We start from the raw sequence: 22,393 nt of genomic DNA, 5'->3' as shown, positions 1-22,393 counted from the left end.
TGTACTCCACTACGTTTAATCCATTTAAGCCTTTAATGACAAGTGGATGTGATGAAGAATATATTCAATAAATAAAACGAATTAAAAGAGAACATTATACAAAATTATAGGAAAATTCTTACGGAACACGATTTGGCAATAATTTATTATTTCTTATTTATGAAAAAATAATATTTAGGAGGACAATATATAAAACTTTTGAAATATTGTTAATTTATATAAAATAGTTATTTTCTATACATAGCTCTATTTGGACTTATATTGACTATTTTGATATGAAACCCCTATTATCTCAACAAAACTACAAAATTTAGAAACTTAAAGATCAATGTGCAACCTCTATACATGCATCAAAGTACCTCTAACTTTTTATTTCTTTTTATTTTAAATAAATAGCAATATATTCATATAAAAATAATATAGAATATCATTGGAAACATAAAAGGTTTCAAAAAACTATTTAATAGGTTTAGAAATACTTGAGAAGAAACTATGTCACTTAAATAATTATTATTAATATTTAAAATATGAAACAGAAGAGAAGTTGAGTTTCCGTATTATTATTAAAAAAATAATCTCGAGATCGACTAAGCTCCTCATCGTCAAATGTTTTTAAGAGGTCCAAACTCCAAGAAAGCAATTTTTCTGAACCAATAAGTATAGGATACCCCTTTTTGCGTCGTCTAAAGTATGATAATAACTTTAGAGATGATATCCTAAATTATGTAATGGTCAGTTATGTATAAAATATGTCCCGTCGTTATATAAAAATAAAAGAAACCGAAAATGAACATAGTAATCCTAACAAAGTATAGAATATTTAGCAAAGAGCTGCTAAGGTGTCATGATGTTTTATTATATCAGCTGAAAGCAGCCGTGAGAGGAAGGAAAAACAAGTTGAGACAATGACACTTGAATGTGATCGATGAATTTCCATTCATGCACTCATTGCCGAATGAATCCCCCTGAAGAAAGTCTCCAAGCAGTTTGGTGTCTCCAGGACTACCACCACGCTGTCAGCAAGTCCAAAACGTTGGAGAGCAAGAATGTAACTGTCAATAGGCCAAACTGGTCTCGAAAGAGTTAAAGAAAAAATCCAGGTCAATTATATCATGTCCATGAAGGCCCTTGCACGAGATATCGTGCTTTCATACCGGAATGTCCGAAGAGCTATCAATAAGTGGATAGAAATAAACTTGTGAGGGGGGAGAGGCCACTTTTGATACCGTATATTTGATATAGTGTCCGTCATCCAAAAACTAAGGCCATCAAAGCAACTTTTAGACAGCACTTAGATGCCATGATAGAGGACTTCAACAAGAGTGGGTGCCAGGCCTACCACCGCCAACTTGGAAGCCTAAATTGCCGCTAAGGGAGGCTATATTAATGATTAATAGAGTTCAGACACACATCCCTTAATAGTATTTATTTTGTTGAAATTCTATCGTTCATTATTAAGTTATATCTTTTTACAGTTTAAAACTGAAAGTGTTCAGATTTTAATGTACCATTCCGTACTTTTGATAAGTAAAGAGTTGAGTTGGTCCTTGTTTAGGACTGAAGACTGCAGTTCGCCGTAGTTCAGTCCAAGTCCTGCATATCAGTCCTAAAAATATATATAAAGTGCAGTATTTGATGACGTCACTTAACTTTTTCTTCTTTAAATCTAGTACTGACAGTACCAAGGACGGATGGTACTGGTCCTCAGACTTGAATGAACCGAATAAATGAGAACTGACACATCACTATGACTTACACTTATAACTCCTATGTAAAAGCCTCATCGTTACTCTCTGTTTTTAATAAGCGCATGCACTGGTTATTACTTTATACAAAGCTGTTCACTTCTGAAGAAAAAAATAAAAATACAAACAGCTTAGAAAAATAATAAAGCCTGTTGAGATTGTCAACTAGAAAAGCCACTCCTTCTTTCTTGGGCATGCTTTGAACATTTTTTTAATTGTGTAAGTGGAATTGTTTATGGAAAAGAATGGAGAGGTGTTCACCTCTCCAAGATTTTGAAGGAGTCAATTAAAGGTGAGTTACCACATCCATCATGTAATCAATGCCATAATAAATTAAATATTTTGAAGAACAAAAATAACTAACGCTGCATTTTCTCTCCCTCAAACAATAAAGATTATAAATCACAGAACCTCTTTTTAAAAATAAATTTCATGTAGACGCTTGATAGATGTGGTAATCCCCTGGAAGAGTTTTGTGGTCAGGCTAACGACGAGTTTGACTTTAGAACCACTCTAATGTATATAATAATATATTCATATACTACTTGATGTTTCCCCTTATCTTTTAATACAATTTATAAGAAATGATGAAATATTTTGCTGTTATATTTATTTACTTTATAGTATGTATATGGAACATCAAAATTTTGTATTTCACAATTTGAAATTATAGCAAAACAGCACAGATATGTTTTACAAAGTCTTTTGTAAGTGAATGTACATAGATTTTTATGTACATATGATATAATTATATGATTTTGCATAGTAAATTTTTCCCTTCTCTAAATTCTTTTTCCCACATCAAAAAAAAACAAAAAAACAATGTCCCTTCTACATGTATATAATTTTTCTATCTTTAGAATGAAGCAAGACCCATAAACATTTATTTTTGTGAGATTGACTATATATGTATTTATGGGCTATTATTTTTTCACACTGCAGAATTTTTTAATACATAGATGACCTTTTTGATACATTAAAATGCTACTATGCCTATCTTATTGCTATATATCTTGGAAGGAGGAGGAAAAACGATATACAGCTAGTGGTTAGGAATATCATAGTAATATGAGGATATATTCTTACGAAATTAAACATTTGGTTTTTTTTATTAAATTATATTTCGTCTAAAACTGTGGATCTCATACTTATAACATTGCCTAACACATGAATGAATATCCAGACCTCGAAGTACCAAAAGAAAATTGTATGTAAAATGATGATTGCTCAAATTTACTTTTGTTAAACTAAAAACAATTCGTCAATATAATAAGAAAATCAAATTTTTGGGTATTTATAATAACATCAACTCATACTTCCTTCAATTTAAAAGAATGTCCCATTAAGGGAATTTGGGGATTTCAATTATGTGGGCATGGTATACAATTTGAGTATTTAGTAGTGAGTTGATACAATTTGATAGAATTGAGAGAAACATCTGGTCGTTTGAAAAAACAAATATCCCCATTTGTTGTGAGAAACACTTTAAAAAGTAACAATATTTCAACTTATGAGTCATCTAGCGAGTAAAAAATAATATAAGGATATTTGAATGATGGAAAATATATTATATTCATATTTTTGATCTAAGAAATTACAATGTAGTAGTATTAATCCCAGTCATTTAGCGTGTAGCATCGATCGTGTACATAGGGAGCACTGTTTCTGATTGTTTTGTCAGTGAGTCCTTTAGAGACTCATCAGTTATTTCGTCATATTAAAAACAATTATCCAACTCTTATTATGGTCTCTTTTATTCTTGTTGTTATAATTCAATTGCAATATTATACATTTCTCAAAATTGTATCTAGATTACATTTGTATACTTCACCTCTTTTTGGTGCCTTTATCTAGTGAAAGAGCAATCTAAAAGGCTAGCTGATTTTTATACAAACAAGCATAAAATCCAAAAAGTATTAAATTTATAATCACATCGAAAAAAATCAAAATTCCTAAAGTTTATTTGAATGTGGCAAAATAAGTCTCAAAAAATCTAATGAAGCTACTACATTATAGTTAATATTTTTGAATATATCAACTTATTACATAGATTTGAAACCCACAACTTACCCATATACACCAAGAAATATTAGAATGTATGTTGATTGTTAATATCATATAAAAAGATGAATCGGACATTTTTCACTTTCTTAGTTTTTGGGATAAAACAGAAAATATTTTGATAATCATTTTTATGATTAAAAAGCATGGTTAAAGTTTTATTAAAATCATTCAATTGTTAATTTGAGGTTCTTTAAAATAATATAATGCCTTTGAGAGGATACTTTTAAATTTGGAACGTCTTATAAAGATTGTTTACAAGGACAAAACAGAACCGATTTTGGGTCCCATTTTAAGGTCCTATACCAAGCTATTTTTGGATGATCGACACTGGGTTGGATTGGTTCTTTTTCATAGCTCTACTCATTGGTAGATTGTCAAATTGTTTAGTATGTTGTTCTTAAAAAACAAAAATTTTAAAAGGATTTCCAACTTTGCAAAGTAAAGTAAAATCGTAAAAGCATAAGATTTTGATGTATAGCTTAAATACATATAGTTAAATTCAAAGTACCCAATTACAAAAAAAATAAAGAATTTAAAACCTCCAAAAAAACATTAATTATAGGAAACAATGTGTTCTTGTATCATATTACCCAATTATGAATACGATACCTTTTTGGTTTCATAATTCCAAATAAACATATTATATGATTACATATACATATAAAGTAATTCATATGGGCTTCAGTTGTTCATATTTATTACTCAAAAATTGACTCAAACTTAAAATACCTAAACCTAGAGATAGACAAACGCTATCCTTTAGACAATTAAGTTGTTGCCGTGATGTATACTTTGGTTATTGTATTATTCTCACTCTTGCATACAAGAATAGTAATGGAATCTATTAGTTTGCAATTATAGAAAGAAATTTGGTGTGTATCAAATTTTCAATAGATACACATCTTATATATTTTTATTGCAACAACAATTGAAACAGTGATATACCATTTTAAGTTATCAAAGTCCTCCATTAAACAAATATTGTCATATGTAAGACACCAGGCATATCCAATTTGGTCATCGATTTTTTAAACATATGTTTAATTTTTGAGAATTTTGAACTAATCCTTCCTCTTAGCTTTTCTATTTTAAGCTAAATATTATAGCAAGTATTCATCTCAGTTATCTCTATAGGTGTTTAAGATTGATTTTAACTCATCAACTCACTAATTTCCTCTATTAGATTTATTTATATTTGAACATATCTTATAAAACAGTGGTTCAATTCAACCAACAAATATTACTCTTAAATAAGATATGTGTTGTAGATAACATTCTAAAGTAAAAAATAAATCTATTGTTCCAAAACGAGCTTAAATAAATAAAAAAAAGTTTGAGAGCCAATTCAATGGATTGCAAATATATATATAACATACATTTAAAGTTTACAGATATAAATTAACATGTACCTAGTATATGAGCTGAACTGGAACTGATTGCTATTTTTTCTTTTGAAATTAATTTCAATATTCGTAGGTTCGATTCTCGGTCGCTCCAAGAGAAGGAAATGAAAATTATGTATATTTATACTTCAAAGACAATTCGTAGGTCAGATGGAGTAATTCTGGTACAATGATATTAGATTTGGTCTCAAATGAAGTATAAACACTAATGAATAAGCCTTTACGTGCATAGCCTATTTATTTATTTCATTCTTTTTTGTGTATTATCTGAGTAATACTTGCCAATAACCTTGTTAACTTCCTATTTTCCCTCATAACAGCTGCTTATAGATGATCTAATGAGACGTCATGACAGCTAGGCTGCTATCCACCAAAGCATCTTTCAAATTGTCAAGGTTACCATATCGAGTTTAAGTTTATTTTTTTAATATGACTAAAATGCTACTCACTGTTTATAGTTATCTCTATCAGCAGATATGTCGTCTTTTAAAGTGATCATATTTTGTATGACATTCTCTCAGGGGTTTTTTGAACGCTGACCTCAATTTGGCCAATATTCACATCACACGGTATGAAGAAATAAATTTTTGCGTCTATTTGTTTGTACGGATCTGATAACAAAATAAATGAAAATGTCTTTCGTGGAAAAAGAAAATTTAAGGGTTCCATTTTTCATTTCTTATTATTATTCAACTCTCTATCTCTTCATTATTCTTCGTCTTTTTTCAAATATAATAGAAGAAGACTACAGAGCTATTTTCATTTTTATCACAATAATAATAGTACATACTACCAGAACCTTTCATTGTTCTGGTTGGTTCTATGAATGAAAGGAGCATTCATAGAATCATTATAAATATATTATAAAAGAGGAATTATGGCTTGGCTATGAATGTAAATATATTATTATTATATTACTGTACATTGTAAGTTGGGCCTAAATGGGCATAACATAGAAAGAGTTGTGGTCATATATATAATAGGATTACAAAGTAATAACTTTGTAAAGGGAAATGTGTATCCTGTTATCTGAGTCACTCTTAGAGTTGAACAAATCTCAAGTATGTTGTATATACAATGTATATATTTTCCTATGAAACTATTCGTGCTGAGTAAAAAGAAAACAAATTATGGAGTTTTATATATAAATATAAGGTGTGCTCAAAAATAAGGTGACTTTGTATTTTTAGGAAAAAATATTTATTTATTCATTAATATTTATCTTGTATACTTCAAAGTTATTCCCCTCAGATACAATAGACTTATGCCAAGGTATTTACCAAACCTCCAAACCCTTCTTATAAACAATTTTCGGTAGAGCATTGAGCTTTCCAGTGATGCAGTCTGTATTTCCTCAACCGTTGCAAATCTCCCATCTTTCATAGGTCTCTTTAATTTTGGGAACAAGAAAAAGTAACATGGTGCCTAATCCAGTAAATATAGTGGCTGTGGATTGATTGCGGTGTTGTTTTTGCCCAAAAATATCGACAATTATTTTAGTAAAAACTAAGCAGTAACGGAACAAACATCGCTGCCATTCATCTCATGCCTAAAACGCTCAAAAAAATTATAAAAACAAGCCAGCCGATATTTCAATATCTGAGAAACTTCTTTGATAGTGTTTCAACTGGTTTCAAAAACAATTTTCTTCACAGCTTCAACGTTTTCATCTGTTGTTGACATGCTTTGGTGGCCTGAGTGAGGCTTGTCATTGTTATCTTCCCGGTCATCTTGGAAGAGTTTGTACCACTTAAAAACATTTGTTACATAAAACAGTTTTACCACATGTCACTGTCAATATTTCAAGAGTTTTGGAGCACTTAATTGCATTTTTACACAAAGTTTGATGCAACTTCTTTGATCCATGTTTTTCGATATAGCAAAAAATCGCAGAACACGCAAAATACTTTTATCTGTTATGCCTCTCACAAACAAGTTGAACATTCTATATAGCTGAAACAGTAAATATATGTTCGTGGCGAGTGTACTAAGAGTAAAAAATTAAAAAATCGATTATACCAAAAGTACCTTCCTTTTTGAACATATATTGTATATGATATGTACAAGCATACGTTGAAAATATACATCCTACCGACATGTAAAAAATAAAAAAGCTGAAAATGAACGTGGGCATCCTGACAATTTGAGCAGCTTAGCTGTTAATACGTTTCCTTAAATTTGCTCCGAACAGCTATGAGATGAGAAAAATAAACATAAACGCACTCCGTATCTAACAATGATATAGGCAAGAATTACTTTGATGTGTATCTTCAATTCCACTCCGAGTCCAACTGAGACTTGTAAATCCATAACAAATCCTCAGAGTCACTCTCAACAATAAAAAATCATCTTTAGATTTCAATTACAAAAAAAGTGCAACCTTTAACTTTCATATTCTTTAACCTATTGCCATATATAAAATATGTTTTAAGGCGAATTTCCACATATATTGTGTGTGTACACGTATACGCAGTGATACATAAATACATTTTGCTTGTAGTTAAGAACAAAAGAAAACAAAAATTAATGTGGTAATCCTGAGAATTTGAAGATTATATGAGAGGAGAGCAGCTTAGCTGTCATGATGTTTCATTAGATCAGTTGCAAACAGGCGTCAAATGAAGGAAATAAACACAAATCCACTCCGTACATAGCAAGGATTTACTAGTAGAAGCTGGAATTACTCTAATGCAGATCCTCAATGTTATTCCAAGCCCAACAAGGGGTTACACTTCGTACTCCTTATTGTTACTTTCTATCTTTCATGAGCTCAAGCATTAGTTATGTCTTTATACTTAGATGTTTTCTCTTCAATAATTAAATTATAATGATAACATGTATGGAAAATAAAAAAGTTTGTTCAAATCAAAACAAAATTATCATTTAGTATCATTTTTAGTTGTAGAAAATTTGTTAGGATTTATTCATCATGCTTAACGCTCTTCATAAATCATTCATCTTTTGTGAAATGAAGGCTATTTAGAAATTACCAAAAAGATGATGTATATAAATTTGAATATATGTACTTGAGCTAGGACTCAAAGTACTTATTCGCATTTCAAAAGATGTCAAACTATTTTTCAATACGATATACAATTTATAACAAAAACTAGTGAAGAACGATTCCAAAAAAATCCCGATACCGATTCAGTTGCTGACTCTAATAAAGATTCTCAATTTCAAAATGTATATATTCAATTCCGACATTATCTATAACACTACTAACAGTCTTTAGACTATTTATATCTTTTTACTTACCTAAAACAATCACTGGTTCAAGCGAAATAAGTACACTTGTGAGTCTACTCATGTTACAACACTACAAGTGTGTCTAAAGACTAAACCAGTAAGTACAATGGCGATTGGTCATACATGCTTAGAAACATCCGGTACAGTCACAGATATGAGACAACATGCATTAAATTTACACAACTGAATGCACTCAAATATCAATTGTTTTACAGACAGCTTGTGATTAGAACACGTACGTTTATATTCAATTTGTTTCTTCTCCGTTTTTGAGCATATTTTGATCATAAATTATTTTATTACTATATTTTATAAAATTATAGGATTAAAGTCATAAATTCACATGGTCTTTTTTTGTTTACATATATACCGATTTTATTTTTTTATTTTTTTTAAGTATACTTCAGTGAAAAGACGAGCTTGACTGTATATTTTGTTTGGAACGAAGACCATGTATTCAATATTTGTCAAAATAAAGTTGGCTGCACAATAACCTTTTGTCAACTAGGGGTATCGAGTATACTTGATTATTACTCTATATCTAAGGATGCGTCCTCCAAGAATTCATCATTTTAACTGAATTAACAATGTGAATTCAGTGAAAGTAAGAAAAAGTTCCATACCTCATAAGAGAAAATTGTAAAAAAATATTGAAGCTACGTCATTTGTAGTGTCCTAAAAGCGACATCTTGCGTAAGGGAAAATACATTAGTGAGGCAAATATTCCTCTCATGCAAATAGGCGCATTTTGCCACTTTTTAGAAAACTTTCAACATACTTTATCAAGTAAGACAAAGTAATTAACAGCTCACAACAAAATGTATTGTAAATTTTGGTGTTTGTGAGGAAACGCAGCTTACAAAGTATCAAATTTAAATAAGAAAATGCACAATATTTCAATCTATAACTTTGTTTTATCAATTTAATATATATAACTTCACACTCATGGAGTAATACTCGTATCCTTCGATTAAGACCAACCTGTTAAATAAATTAGTTCAAAAAGAATAATGCAAATGACAATGAGGGTTTTATTCCTTTTCCCAATGCTGCATTTTATAAATAATTTCCGCCCTCATCATTATAAAGAAGTACAAAATGTATTAGGGTTTTGATGTCAAGTCAATGACTTGAATACTTAAGTGGAGTAATGGCTTTTAATGCCTTGGCATTCCTTCTCCTTATATTTCCTTCTTTCATCATAAAAGCCAGCATATTGTCACATTAATGTTGAGGATAATAGTTATACATTGTAGATACATATACGTACACTTGTAAAATATATGAACTGTCGGTTTCAAAAATGAAAAAAAAACGAAATTTACATTGTAATTCTGACAATTTGAAGAATTTTTGGGGTTAAAGAAGCTTAGCTGTCATGACTTTTCATTATATTAGTTGAAAGCAGTAGTAAAATGAAGAAAATAAGCACAAACCCCGCTCCGTATCGAGTAAGAAAATGGAGGGAATTACTTCAATGGCAATCCTCGATTCTACTCCGAGTCCAATGAAGAATTACACTTGTAACTCTTCCACATGAGGACACTCATAATTAGATAAAATACTAAGATTTCTCACCTCAAGAATAAAAGAATAAGAACGACAGCTTTTGAAAATACGAGTATTTACAATACACCTGATATATTTTTACTTATTTTATACAATTGTTAATATTTTGCACTGAATACGTACATATCAATTAGCATCCTTTAATACACAGGTACGGGGGCCGCAAAATATGGGTCATGGCTATGGTTGTAAATCCTAAGCATTTTTAGTGTTCTATTTTTATTTCGGGAACTTGAGCACTTATTATTTTATTTTTAAGCTGTTATCATTATTCTTTTATTTTTGAAAACATTAAATCTGATTACTAATTGTAACTAAGAGGTTGTCCTTTCAGAAATGAGAGAAAGTCACGCAGAGAATTTGTTGAGGAGGTTTGATTTTAAGGCCCTGTTGGACTCAGAGTAGAATTGGGGATCGAAAAATGGGGCATGCCTACCTATGTCCTTGCTTGATACGAATTAGGACTTAATTTTTCCCCTCCTCTCATGGATGTTTCCAGCAATCTAAGAAAATGGCATGATGGCTGCTAATAAACATATTGTTATTCTTAATCGTGACAAAAAAAAATCTTGAATAACAAAAAAAAATATAACTTACTAAAATACAGTCACTAAACATATCTGAATTTGTCTATTGTGTCAAAGAACAAAATAGAAAAACAAGATATGAAGAAAATAAAAATCAATTTTATCCCTTACTTTTAATAATTTAAGATTTAATCATACTTAATTGAAAGGATCTACAAACTAAACAAGTTTGATTTTGCCACGTGTTCTGTCTATTAACACATGTTAGGTATTTAAAAATCAAAGGACCTAGGACCTCATATGCTTTATAGGTCCTGACTTGTAGATTATCTTTTATTTTTTGATCAATGCATTCTAATAAATGGATCAATCTTAGCGCATTCAAAGAGAATGTGAATAGAGGTTTTTTAGTTCATCACTACAGAATGTGCAATTTACACCTTCATCTTTATGGTTTAACTTATTTGTATAAATTGATGTGGTAGCGATTCTGTAACAAAGCCATTTTTCCTTAGAGGAAGTAGAATAACTTTTGAAAAGTGTTTTAGAATCAATTTTGGACATCAAGAGATTTAATCTGAAAAAACTTTTTCGTTATCTTTTCTTTCTTTCTTATTTTTATATTTTTATTTCACTCAAGAACTACAAGAAATGGAGTGGGTGATCCAAAACACAATATATATGTGTGCTCTAAAATTGTCAGGCTATCTTTCTTTATTATTATTATAATTTTTATGAGTACCATTTCATTCTGGAATTTTCTGACAACCCCCTGAATGTACAAAAGAAAACATCCAATTTTGTTCCGTATCATGGAAGTATTGATTAATGTATTCTTGTTTATAAATAAATATATTTTAGTGTGACAATAGAAGGGAAGTGAACATTAAATTGTAAATTTGAAGTTAGTGCTATCTCCAAATTTGTTTATTTTGTTATGAAAATTAGTCTATTAATCAAAAAATAAGCATTAAGATGTCGCAATTCCCCTTTAAAGAGGAGAAAATCAACGATTTTTTGGAAAGTTTATTCTTCCTCTTTGATTATCATCCAAATAAATAAGAAATATTTTTTATGATTATCTAACTTTTTTTAGTTGTGTAAATAAACTAAAAAAGTATTTTAACAAATTTTCCTCAAAAATGTAATTTTACCATTGTTTTGTAAGGATATTTGAAAGATAAATAATGTAGAAGCTATTAAATGTAAGGCGCATTTCTTTTCGTTTTATCCTACAAATTTTCGCCCCTTAATTAAAATGGTGTGTTCTTGATTACTTTAACTCCGAAAAATATGAAAATGACCTTAATATTCCAAAATGTATCTTTTAGTAGCCTACAAAGTACTTTTTTGAAAAATATTTCTTTAAAACATCCATGTGATTCATAGTTATTTTTCTCTTAGAAATATCTAAATAGTAGAAGAAGAAAAACATAAAATAAAGTTTTGGGATACTGGTTTTTTTATTCTAAAGATGTAAATATTTTTCTGAATAGGAGAAAATGGCTTGTAAGTAAAAAAAAAAATGACAAAAATCTACCATATCTATGAAAGTAAATAAATTCCTCCTTTTTTATCACAATTACCAAAATTATAGTTTGTCGCAAATTGAGGACATAAAATTTCATACAAAAAGAGCATCGTAATAATAATTTAAAATCATTTATGATTTGTTGCTTCAATTTGAAATATATTAAGGTAGCAAAGTTTATTTACAGTAGATGAAATACTACTCTTTATAGGCCACAAAATAAGAAATGTTTTGTTATAAAGCTTATTTTCATTTTTTTTTTTTAAAGATAAAAACAATCCAAAACTCACCATCTCCATCCAGGGGCAAAAATTTGTTGACTTTTTGTAGTTTTATTATGTAAATTTTATCGAAAACTTCCCTCAAATTCAAATTATTTATTTAATTATTACATAAAAAATTACAATTTAATGTTCACTACATAAGAATTGTCACTCCAATATATATATAAAGCGTTTGATAAAAGAGGGGGGAGGCAAGATATTTTCATAAATCAAAAAGGATTCATAAAAAAACATATGAATGACTTTTTTATATTTTCCTTCTCAATATTTCTTAATTCAAATACATTTTTGTCCCAGGAAAGATTCTATATTTTGATTGGTGTTTGGGATTTTATGGATGACATGCAGTATTTATATCCATATGTACAAGATTCTACATTGTTTTATCCATATATAATGCATTATCTCTTTATAAACAGGCATATTATTTATGCTAATGTCAAAATAACTTTTTTATACACAAAAAAAAAAAAGGATTTTAACAAATTAAAATGTAATTTTTCCCCCTATTTTGACAGGCAAACCAGATATAGCACGAATAAGCAGCCCACCAGAGAGTCTCTACAGCACAAATTACAATCTCACCTGGACAGTGTCTTCTCAAGAGCCTTTGACTGAAGTTCGACTCCTCTATCGACGCATTGTAAGTAAAAGTTTTATTTTATATTTAATTTAAAATTGGTCCGATTAAATTTAAGCTATGCCTATTTTGTGAATTAGGGATTATATTTTATTAGAGTGTAAGGTAAAATAGGCTTACTGAGTTAAAACCTATCTTATCATCACCTACATATTATATGATTTTGGGAGAGGAAAATAAATTGCTGCTATATAGAGTCAAAGAAGAGGATGCAGACAACCTTGCTCCATGACAGATGTCTTGATGAACCCACTGAGGTAAACTAAGGATAAACTTTAAAACTCAACACCATCGAGAAAAGGCTCCAGGGGCTTTACTAGGATACAGATAAAAAAAAATTGCATAGTTTTTAACATTTATTATGTCTAATCTTTTGACCTATAACGTTCACTCAATTACAACAATTGAAAGAGCTAAAGAGTTTTCTAGTTATTTGAAAGTTATTTCACTCCCGGATGTAACCATTCTAGCGGATAAACGAATTGATGATATTAAGAGCATGCTTCTATGCCAAAGCTAAAGCGCTGTTCCATCTCATTTCAATATTGAAGAAATTTTGAGGTTGATCCTAAAAAAAGGAAAAAATATTAAAGACATCTAGGATTACCGTCCAATCTCTCTCCTAAATACATCTTTCAAGATACTGACAGTCATTTTAAATGTAAGAATAAGAAAAATTTTCCCCACATCATTTGTTCTGACCTGAAAGATTTCATTTCGGCAGATACTTAGTAGATATTCCGCGACAATATAAGATGCAATAGATCACTGTTCGTCAGCCTATACAAAATTTGCATCACTCTTAATAGATTTTGAAAAAGCTTTCGACCGTCTATGTCATAATTACATATTCCAACAATTATACATCCATGGATTTACAAAATAAATTCGTAGTTAATTTTAGAAAAAATAATATCACCCTTAATTTTGGCTTTCATAGTATGTTTTTATGCTTATCAGGAAGTATCTAAACTATGGTCTAAAGGACAAATAAGACTCCAATGTGTTCAACCTGCCCCATGACAACTAAGGAATTCTAAAACAGTTTTTCCCAATGGATAACAATATACCATATCAATATAATAAAAAAATATTTTCTTTGCCTGATGCCTTTAATCAAACTCAATAGTTATAACTCGAATCCAACAGTGCTGATATCAATAATACAAAATCAATGATAATAGATGGGTATAAAGATTAGCCAAAAAGTTAACTTCTGAATGGAATTTCTTCTTCGCTACATCAACTTTCTTATTGTTTTTTGTGTTTTGTTTTCTTGATTTTTGTTTTACTTCTTTAATGAGAAGAACATTAAAGAGATACATATGAATTTACAGAGAGCGTCTGATAATTATGTTCTATTTAAAAAGAGAAAGCCACAGTGACAAAAAAACTTCTTGCAAAAATTGTTTAAAATTGTTTTTTTTTTCAAGTGTAAGTGACCTGCAATTATCCGACGCCATCTTTTATTTACTATGTGTGATAGACAGAGATTGTTGGCACGTGGGAAATAAGATTTTTCCACTGATGATTATCCAGACAGTAGAATAAAATTAATTGTGGACTTCATCCAATATATATTACCTATTCGTAGGACCCTTTTGTTTTCTTAGGTAGTTTACGGTAGTTTTCTACAAAATAAGCTAAACTTACCTGACGAACTCTATGAGTATGTAGTGGAGAGAATGACGAGTTTGTACGCGGGTAATTTGGTACTCTTTAATTTTCTAGCAAGTTTCAAAGTTTCAGCGCATTCCTGGAATAACCACCTATTAATGAAGCATTATCAACAGCTATTTAAGTGTGGTGAGTACACCCAATCCTGAGCTATGACACATTTTCTTAATTTACAGCCTACAAAATAAATTTTTTCGTATTCAAATTTCAAATAATTTTTTTCATATTTAAATTTCAAATAATTTTATATTCATATTTCAAATAATTTTTTTGATATTCAAATTTCAAATAATTTTCAAATTCTTATTTACCCTTTTTATTTTATGAAAATACTATCCGTACCCGTAAAGTACCTGGCATTGCTCGGAGCTATTATGCGTCGAAAAACATAAAAAAATACGCCCAAATTTGATTTAATCACATCTAAATGAACTTTTTTTTATAACACGCTGAGATACTTTGAAGGTTCATTACTACAAAGTTATTTTTTTATACAAAAGTCAGCAATTCTATAACATTAAGTGATCATACACATATGAGGAATCGACAGACAAATAGACAAATTTTGCTTTATTAACATAGATAACTATTTCTAATTAACTTAAGAATGAAGTTGGGTTTATCAATTTATTTTTCAGTAAGAAATTTGTTTTGAAATTAAAAGAGTAGCTGAGAAGAAAGGTGACACACTCTAATTAAGCAAATTGAGACCTTTATTAAAAAGGTTAATATTTTATTTTCAAATTTATTGTGAGCAAAGACCAGTCAGTATCTGAACATTCCTTTTTTAAATGCTTCGAAATGTTAAGAGGATCTCAAAATCAAATCATAAGATATTTTTTTTTCAATTATACCTATAAACACTATAATTTTCAATGATTAGTTATCGATTGTTAATATTTCAACGTGCCCCAGAGTTGGAGTAAACTGTTTAAAAATTGACAACACTAAAATTGATATCATATCCAAGTGTATCATCAACTACAGACGATATAAAATTGGTGCCAAAAGTTGCATATAGAATAGACCTTTGCAAAAAAAATAATACCGTATCAATATAATTACTAAAAGCTGATAAATATGCTAAAAAGGATCGTATTAACTATCCTCTTTATACCCCTTAACTATAAGTACATATATGTTCATTTTTTAACATATAGAAGTAAAAAAATGTTTTGTTTTTTGTTTTGTTTTTTGTTTAAATTACAGTTATTGACTCTCCAATTTAAAAAAATAATAATAATAAGTGCTTTGAGCTAATAACTGGAAATTTCATTAATTAATAAAAAAATTCCACTGAACAGGCTTTGAAATGAGAATATGTCCAATAAATGACAACGATAGTAACACACTATAGACCAGTAATAAAATATGTGTTTGTTGTTTAAATTACACTTATTGGCTATCCAATTTCAAAAATGGTGCGTGGAGCCTGTGAATAGAAGATGTTGCAAAACAATTTAATAAACAGGGGTCATTAGTGAATTTAATGAAAAATGAGAGTTTATTAAAGAAGTAGGGGAAAAAACTAAAATATCATTTTATAAAAAAGTATATCAAAAACATGTTGTGTTTTTTAAATAACTTACAATATGTAGTTAATTACACTCATAAATTTATCTACCTATAGTTTCACTATAGGTAGACAAGAAAATTTTGGGGTTTCTTATTTTTCTTTCTTTTTTTTTGAGGTAGAGGTACTTATTTTTAAATGATTTTTCGGGAATTTCATAAGGATTTATTACAATATAGTTACCAGAACAATTAAATTAGAATGCATTTAGAATATTTATATATATTTCTTTTTTTTTGGTAATATGAAAAGCGAATCAAATGAGATTCATATGTATTTGATTACTATTCAAATTTGGTATGAGATCCTTTGCCAAATACATTTATCATTTACTGTGTATCATATGGACTTGTGAATATATTATTTCTTCGATATATTTTATGGAATACTTTTATTCAACACATAATCCATGTTGAATTTCCTCTTTTCTTGATAAAAAAACAAAAGCATTGAAAATAACTCATTATATGAGGAAAATTCAATGATGATCCAAGAATCAATTTTGACGTCTAGATCAAATAATATTTTTGCAATTCGTTGCTTCTATTTTTTTTTTCTTTTTGTGTGTGCGTTGTTTTTTTCAAATTTTAATAAATAATTGCTTAAATTGTCTATAATCTATAAAAAAAGTTTTTGCGAGTAACAATATTGCCTCACTAAAAGACAAAAAAGATAACACCTTTAGATTAGGATATTCTGGCCAGCACGTGCGCCGTCTCACGAGTAAGAGATGTATTGTAAGACTAAAAATTTAGTCGCCATATAGTAAGCTATATATAGTTAGAGAACAGAGCAATGACAGCTACATTTGAGCCTGTTTGTTCAGCTTTTTTACAGATATATTCCAGGGATATTTAGTCAATAGTTGACTTTTATTTGTACTCTTATTTTATGTATATATATATTCTCCGTTCAATTTTTAGCTGATAGTACGTTTGTGCTCACCATTTAAACACAAGCAAGTAAATTTCAATAATTTAGCTTTCAAAAGCTAAGAATACTTTATCTAGTTATAGGCTGATATTGAACATTAAAATGTTTGTTGGGTTGGTTTTTATAGCTTAGAAATAAATTTGTGATAAAGGTACAGACAATATTTATGTCCATTTCAAATGATTCAATATAATAGTTTATTTGCAAAAATCCACCCCCAAAACATCAAAACTTCCTTTGTAAGTTGTTGATTTCTTTTGTTGAAATAAAATTATTACTTGTTAAGTTGTAAATATCCATACTAATAAATAGAGAAAACATAATCAGATGGAGATAATTATGACAAGGACCACGCAATCGTAAAACCAATGAACTTATGAGAATTTACTACTATTATTTAGTAGCAAAAAAATGTAATTCCCTTTATCGTATATTTTAACGTTTTCTCCAAAAAGAAACTTAAAAAAAAGGCCAAAAATCTGTGGGTAATGGTTAGCCAATCTTTCCCAATTGCGATAACTATTTTTCAATAATAGTAAAAAATGTTAAATATTTGACAATAAATCATTCGAGTGCAACCAATTAACATTCGAAACACTGATTAGGGAAAATAAACAAAAAAATGTACAGCTGAAATAAAAAAAAAGTGTAAGCTTTTATGTGAATGCTGTGACGCCATCCAAATTATCAAAACGTTGTGCAGAGCTTTTGATGTAAATATCTATTTAGTATATAATTTCGAACCATTTTTATCTCTCTTTTTGGAGAAAAGATTGAGAAATACAATAAAGATTTAGGTGTATAAAATAATGTATTTGGTTAGATTATTTTGTGCAAAAAAAGACAGAATAATCAAACATTTGAACACTATCAAGAAGATATCAATAAAAATCTTCCAAAAGCAGGGAGTATTTTAGCTTGCTATATGCTAGCGTTAAGAATTGTAATGTTTTTAGAGATAGGATGTATGTATTCAATACTTATTCACATACAATGGCAGGAGGAAGGACACAGAGTAAGTAATTATATATCATATATTTCAAGTTATCTTATTGTTCTATTTTTGGGTTTTACATTTGTTTAATGGAAACCAACTGCCCTTTCAGTTTTTGATTGCATTTTACTCGAAGGAACAGAAAAAAAAAATCATTTTAAATTATAGTTTGATCATGCAATGCAACAAAAAAAAATAACTCGGGTCTTATAGATATATATTTCATTTAGATTAAATAATTTTGGATTACGTATCATAATAAAGTGTTTCTCTTATTTTCAGGGTCAAGGAGCGTTTACCACCTATAACGAAACTTGGAGTAATCTTCTCCTCCGGCTTTCATCTGGAGAATGGTCCGATTCAAAAGAGAGTAGCTCAAGTAGCCAGCCTTCTTCTTCTTCTGCAGATTGGGCTCGAAAAAGGAGTCGACAATATCATGTTCTATCTCATCACTTTAGGGATTTGCATCCTCATTCACGCTATGAAGTTATTCTTCAGAGTAAAAATAAGTACGGTTGGTCTGAAGGAACAAAGTCTTTTTTATTTTCAACGCGTTTGCAAGGTAATGAGGAAAACTCAATCATGCATTCAAATATTTTGTAATAATAAGACCAATAAGAGTGTGGACTCTAATTACTTGTATACGTAAATAAGCCATTCATGTATTATTTGATCAATTTATTTTATAAATTTGGCATTTATGACAAGTATAAATTATTTAACTACAAACAATCTGGTACTAGGTAATGTTAGTGAAGATAGCAAAATTTGAATATCCTATCTTCAATATTGACAAAGATATAGTCGCCCAAATATTGAAAGTTAAATATCACTGTTCAAACTTTTGTCCAGATAGCATGTTTTCGCACAAGGTGAACGATACATTTATATTATATTTCAATAATTTACCATTCAGGGAGTTGTATTATTTTGCCGTAAGGTGGCGTCACTCTTTGTTACTTTATTTTGGAATTAATGTAAGTAAATGGCATAATAAGCTCATGTCCCTTTAGATCTAATATACAATGTCTAAATATATAAATATTTGATAGGATATAAATTTTGTAAAAAAAAGTTAACCGAAGGCAGGTTACCACATATATCGTGCATGTAGACTTATAAGTGTATATATCTATTAATATTTATATATGATATCAGAAGAAGAGTTACTCTGAAGAAGACTTCCTTTAATCTACAAACAAGAGTTAATAAACGTGTGTATACACGCAGACGTGTACACACATAGATATAGTTACTGTTCATTTTAGGTTTACGTCTTGGAATTGAAGAACAAAGAGTTTTTGGTAGACATTTCCTGTATAGCGTTTAACAAATCCACAGTCTAACAATTGAAGCTTGTATTTATCTAACTATACTTTCTACCCTTCATTTAATATAGGAGACTTATTCTAGCCCCGATATATCTACTTTTATATAAAATGTATCAATTTCTTATATTTCATTGGGAAAATTTGGGTAATTTGCAAAGCCTCTAAAGGATTAACTAGAATAATTTGATGATAGAAATGAACGATAATTAATTGTTTGTTGAAAAATACAAATGTAATCCAGACTCAATTTTGAGAAACATTATTCATTTCATGTTGACGAAATATTTTTTTACATTTATTACGAAACTATTTGGATTTTAGACACTTAACTTCGAGCAGTTTGTACCTTCAAAAATTATAATACAGTCAAAATTTTTGCTGATTTAGACAATATTTGGAGCATAAATCCTTGTGAAAAAAAAAAGATTAGTGAATTTTCTTCAAACAAGACCCCTTATCCTTTGAATAATTAGATAGAAAAATGAGGGGTATATTTTCCCGAACAAAACCCTTTTATAAAAGGATTTCAACATATATTTTTCTTAGGATTAGACGATTATACAAAGTACATACATAAAGTCATAAATTAAATTAGCAAATATTTTTGAAAGAAAAGAGCTTATTTATTTTTCATTGTTAGAAATTATGTAGAGCCCACGGAAAGTATAAAACTGTTTGTATAATTTAAATTAAAAATGAGGGGAAAAGAATAAGTAATTGCAGATATACTGTACTATAAGCCAATTAAGAATATTTTAACAATTGGATATAATTACACAAATAGTCGATTGAAAGTTGTTGTTTTTTAGTTGACCCTGAAGTTGTTATTCCAACGCTAAGCAATTCAAGAAAATCATCAAATAATCAGCAAGTGATGAGTAATTGAAAATCTTATTGAACCACCTGGTATATTGACAAGTTTATTCTTGTTGTTTACATATATTAATAAAGCAAAGTTTGTCTTTCTGAATGAATGTATGTGTGAACATATGACCACAAGTCAACGGGTACACTCTATATTGTACTACATGTTGTATATAATATATTAAAAAAATGATCTAAGAAATAAAAAAGTAGTCGTATTAATGAAATATTGCAGGCATGTGCATATAGCATCGAGCGTGTATATAGGGTGCACTGTATATACTGATCCCTGATGTAAATCATATATATATTCTTGATATAAGAAATAAAAATGTAGTCGTATTAATGAAATATTGGAGGCGTGTGGATATATACAAGGAGCACTATTTGAGATTTATATTCTGTTAATTGTCTCTTAATCTTATGTATGTCATAATTCAAGTGCATTTTCAGTATATGTTAAGATTTGAATAAGATATAAAAGCTGGTATTTTGAAATGAACTTTGTTTGTTTTATTAGTAAGAGCTCTCAAGATTCAATTAATAGTTATCCCAAGATAAGGAGGGAAAAAATCTGAAACTCTTATTATTATTCTTTCATAACCGATGGATCCCATGGAAAGAAGTAAAGGCGATCCATAAATTATCAACACTCACAAATAAAACAGAGCTTGGATCATTTATTGGCTTAGAAAATCAATTTGCAGGCTTTTCATCAAAATTTAGCAAAATTAAGACATCTGATAAATTAAAGAATGAATTTATATGGGACAGTATAAATATTAAAGCTTTGGAAGAAGCAAAGTACATATTGACGAATACACTGTCCTCACTATTTTCGATCCGAAGAAGGAAACACGCTTCTAAACAGATGCATCCAGATTGAAAGGTCTTGGATTCGATCTACTACAAAAATATGGAGATTAGTTCAATAGGGTTCGAGATTTATCACTGAAACAGAGTCAAGATATGCAATGATCGAGTTAGAAGCCCTTGCTATCAAATGGGACATTAAAAAGTGTCATATTTAACTCAATGGACTACCACATTTCGAGGTAATAAGCGATCATTATTCTCTCTGCACTATCGTCAATAACTATTCTTTAAACCAAATCAAAACACCAAAGTAAAAAAAATTAGATTGCTCCTTCAGCATTACTAGTTCAAAGTATCATGGAGGAAATGAAAAGACCATATTATTGCAGATGCTTTCTCACGAACTCTATTAGATGACTCTGGAAGGGGAAAAGAAGAATTAAACAGTGGAATGGAAGCAGATGAAGACTATCCAGCACTCTTACAATTTGTGGAGTGTGGTCTGAAAGGAAGAATAGAAAAGTACCTTCACAATGCCAAGAGAGTTTGAAACCTGATGATATACCACAGGTAGTATTTGAATCTATGTCTACACATTTGTTTATGTTAAATGGAAAAAATCTTACTTGGTATATGTGGATGCATTATCAGGATACACTGTAGTTGAAGATTATAAAAAAGGCCCAAATACGGAAAAATTATTGAGACATTTTCAAAATGTTTTGCTAATTTTGGATTTCCGAATAATTTTAAATCAGATCACAGCACAGTCTTCATTTCGTGTCCATCAAGTCTTTACAATCCTCAAAGCAACGGAATGGACGAGGCAGTCGTAAAAAATATGAAGAACCTCGTTAATAAATGTGGAATCAAAAAAATTGATTCGGAAGAATTTAGATACGGGTTATTAGAGTACAGAAATGCACCCAGCGAATGCAGATACTCTCCCAATCAAAAAGTTACATGAACAAAAAACTTACGATCAAAAATCCCAACACATAGTAGTGCACTGAAAAAATTAGTTCATGACGTCCCAAATAAATTACACAACATTCGTAATACATCCAAATCTTTGTCTAGTTTTATATATGTTTTACAACTTCTATTAATCTTTTTTTTTTTTGTTTTCTTCGTATTTTTTGAAATACAGAAATACATAACATTAAGTAGGTATTTTTGAATTCTCAAATAAT

General features: G+C 29.3%; 1 protein-coding gene across 1 annotated transcript in view; it reads left to right on the top strand.

Moving 5' to 3' along the window:
- Positions 1 to 22,393, top strand: part of LOC121123339 (limbic system-associated membrane protein) — a 133,045-nt gene that overhangs the window by 95,017 nt on the left and 15,635 nt on the right. The window contains exons 7-8 of the mRNA XM_040718457.2: positions 12,891 to 13,015; positions 18,472 to 18,751. Coding sequence (XP_040574391.1) covers positions 12,891 to 13,015; positions 18,472 to 18,751 — 405 coding nt within the window. The remainder of the gene's footprint in view (positions 1 to 12,890; positions 13,016 to 18,471; positions 18,752 to 22,393) is intronic.

The sequence above is a fragment of the Lepeophtheirus salmonis genome, chromosome 8, assembly GCF_016086655.4.
Source record: "Lepeophtheirus salmonis chromosome 8, UVic_Lsal_1.4, whole genome shotgun sequence".
Taxonomy (NCBI): Eukaryota; Metazoa; Arthropoda; class Copepoda; order Siphonostomatoida; family Caligidae; genus Lepeophtheirus; species Lepeophtheirus salmonis.
The sequence above is the reverse complement of the archived record's forward strand: the minus strand, read 5'-3'. Positions and strand labels throughout refer to the sequence as shown.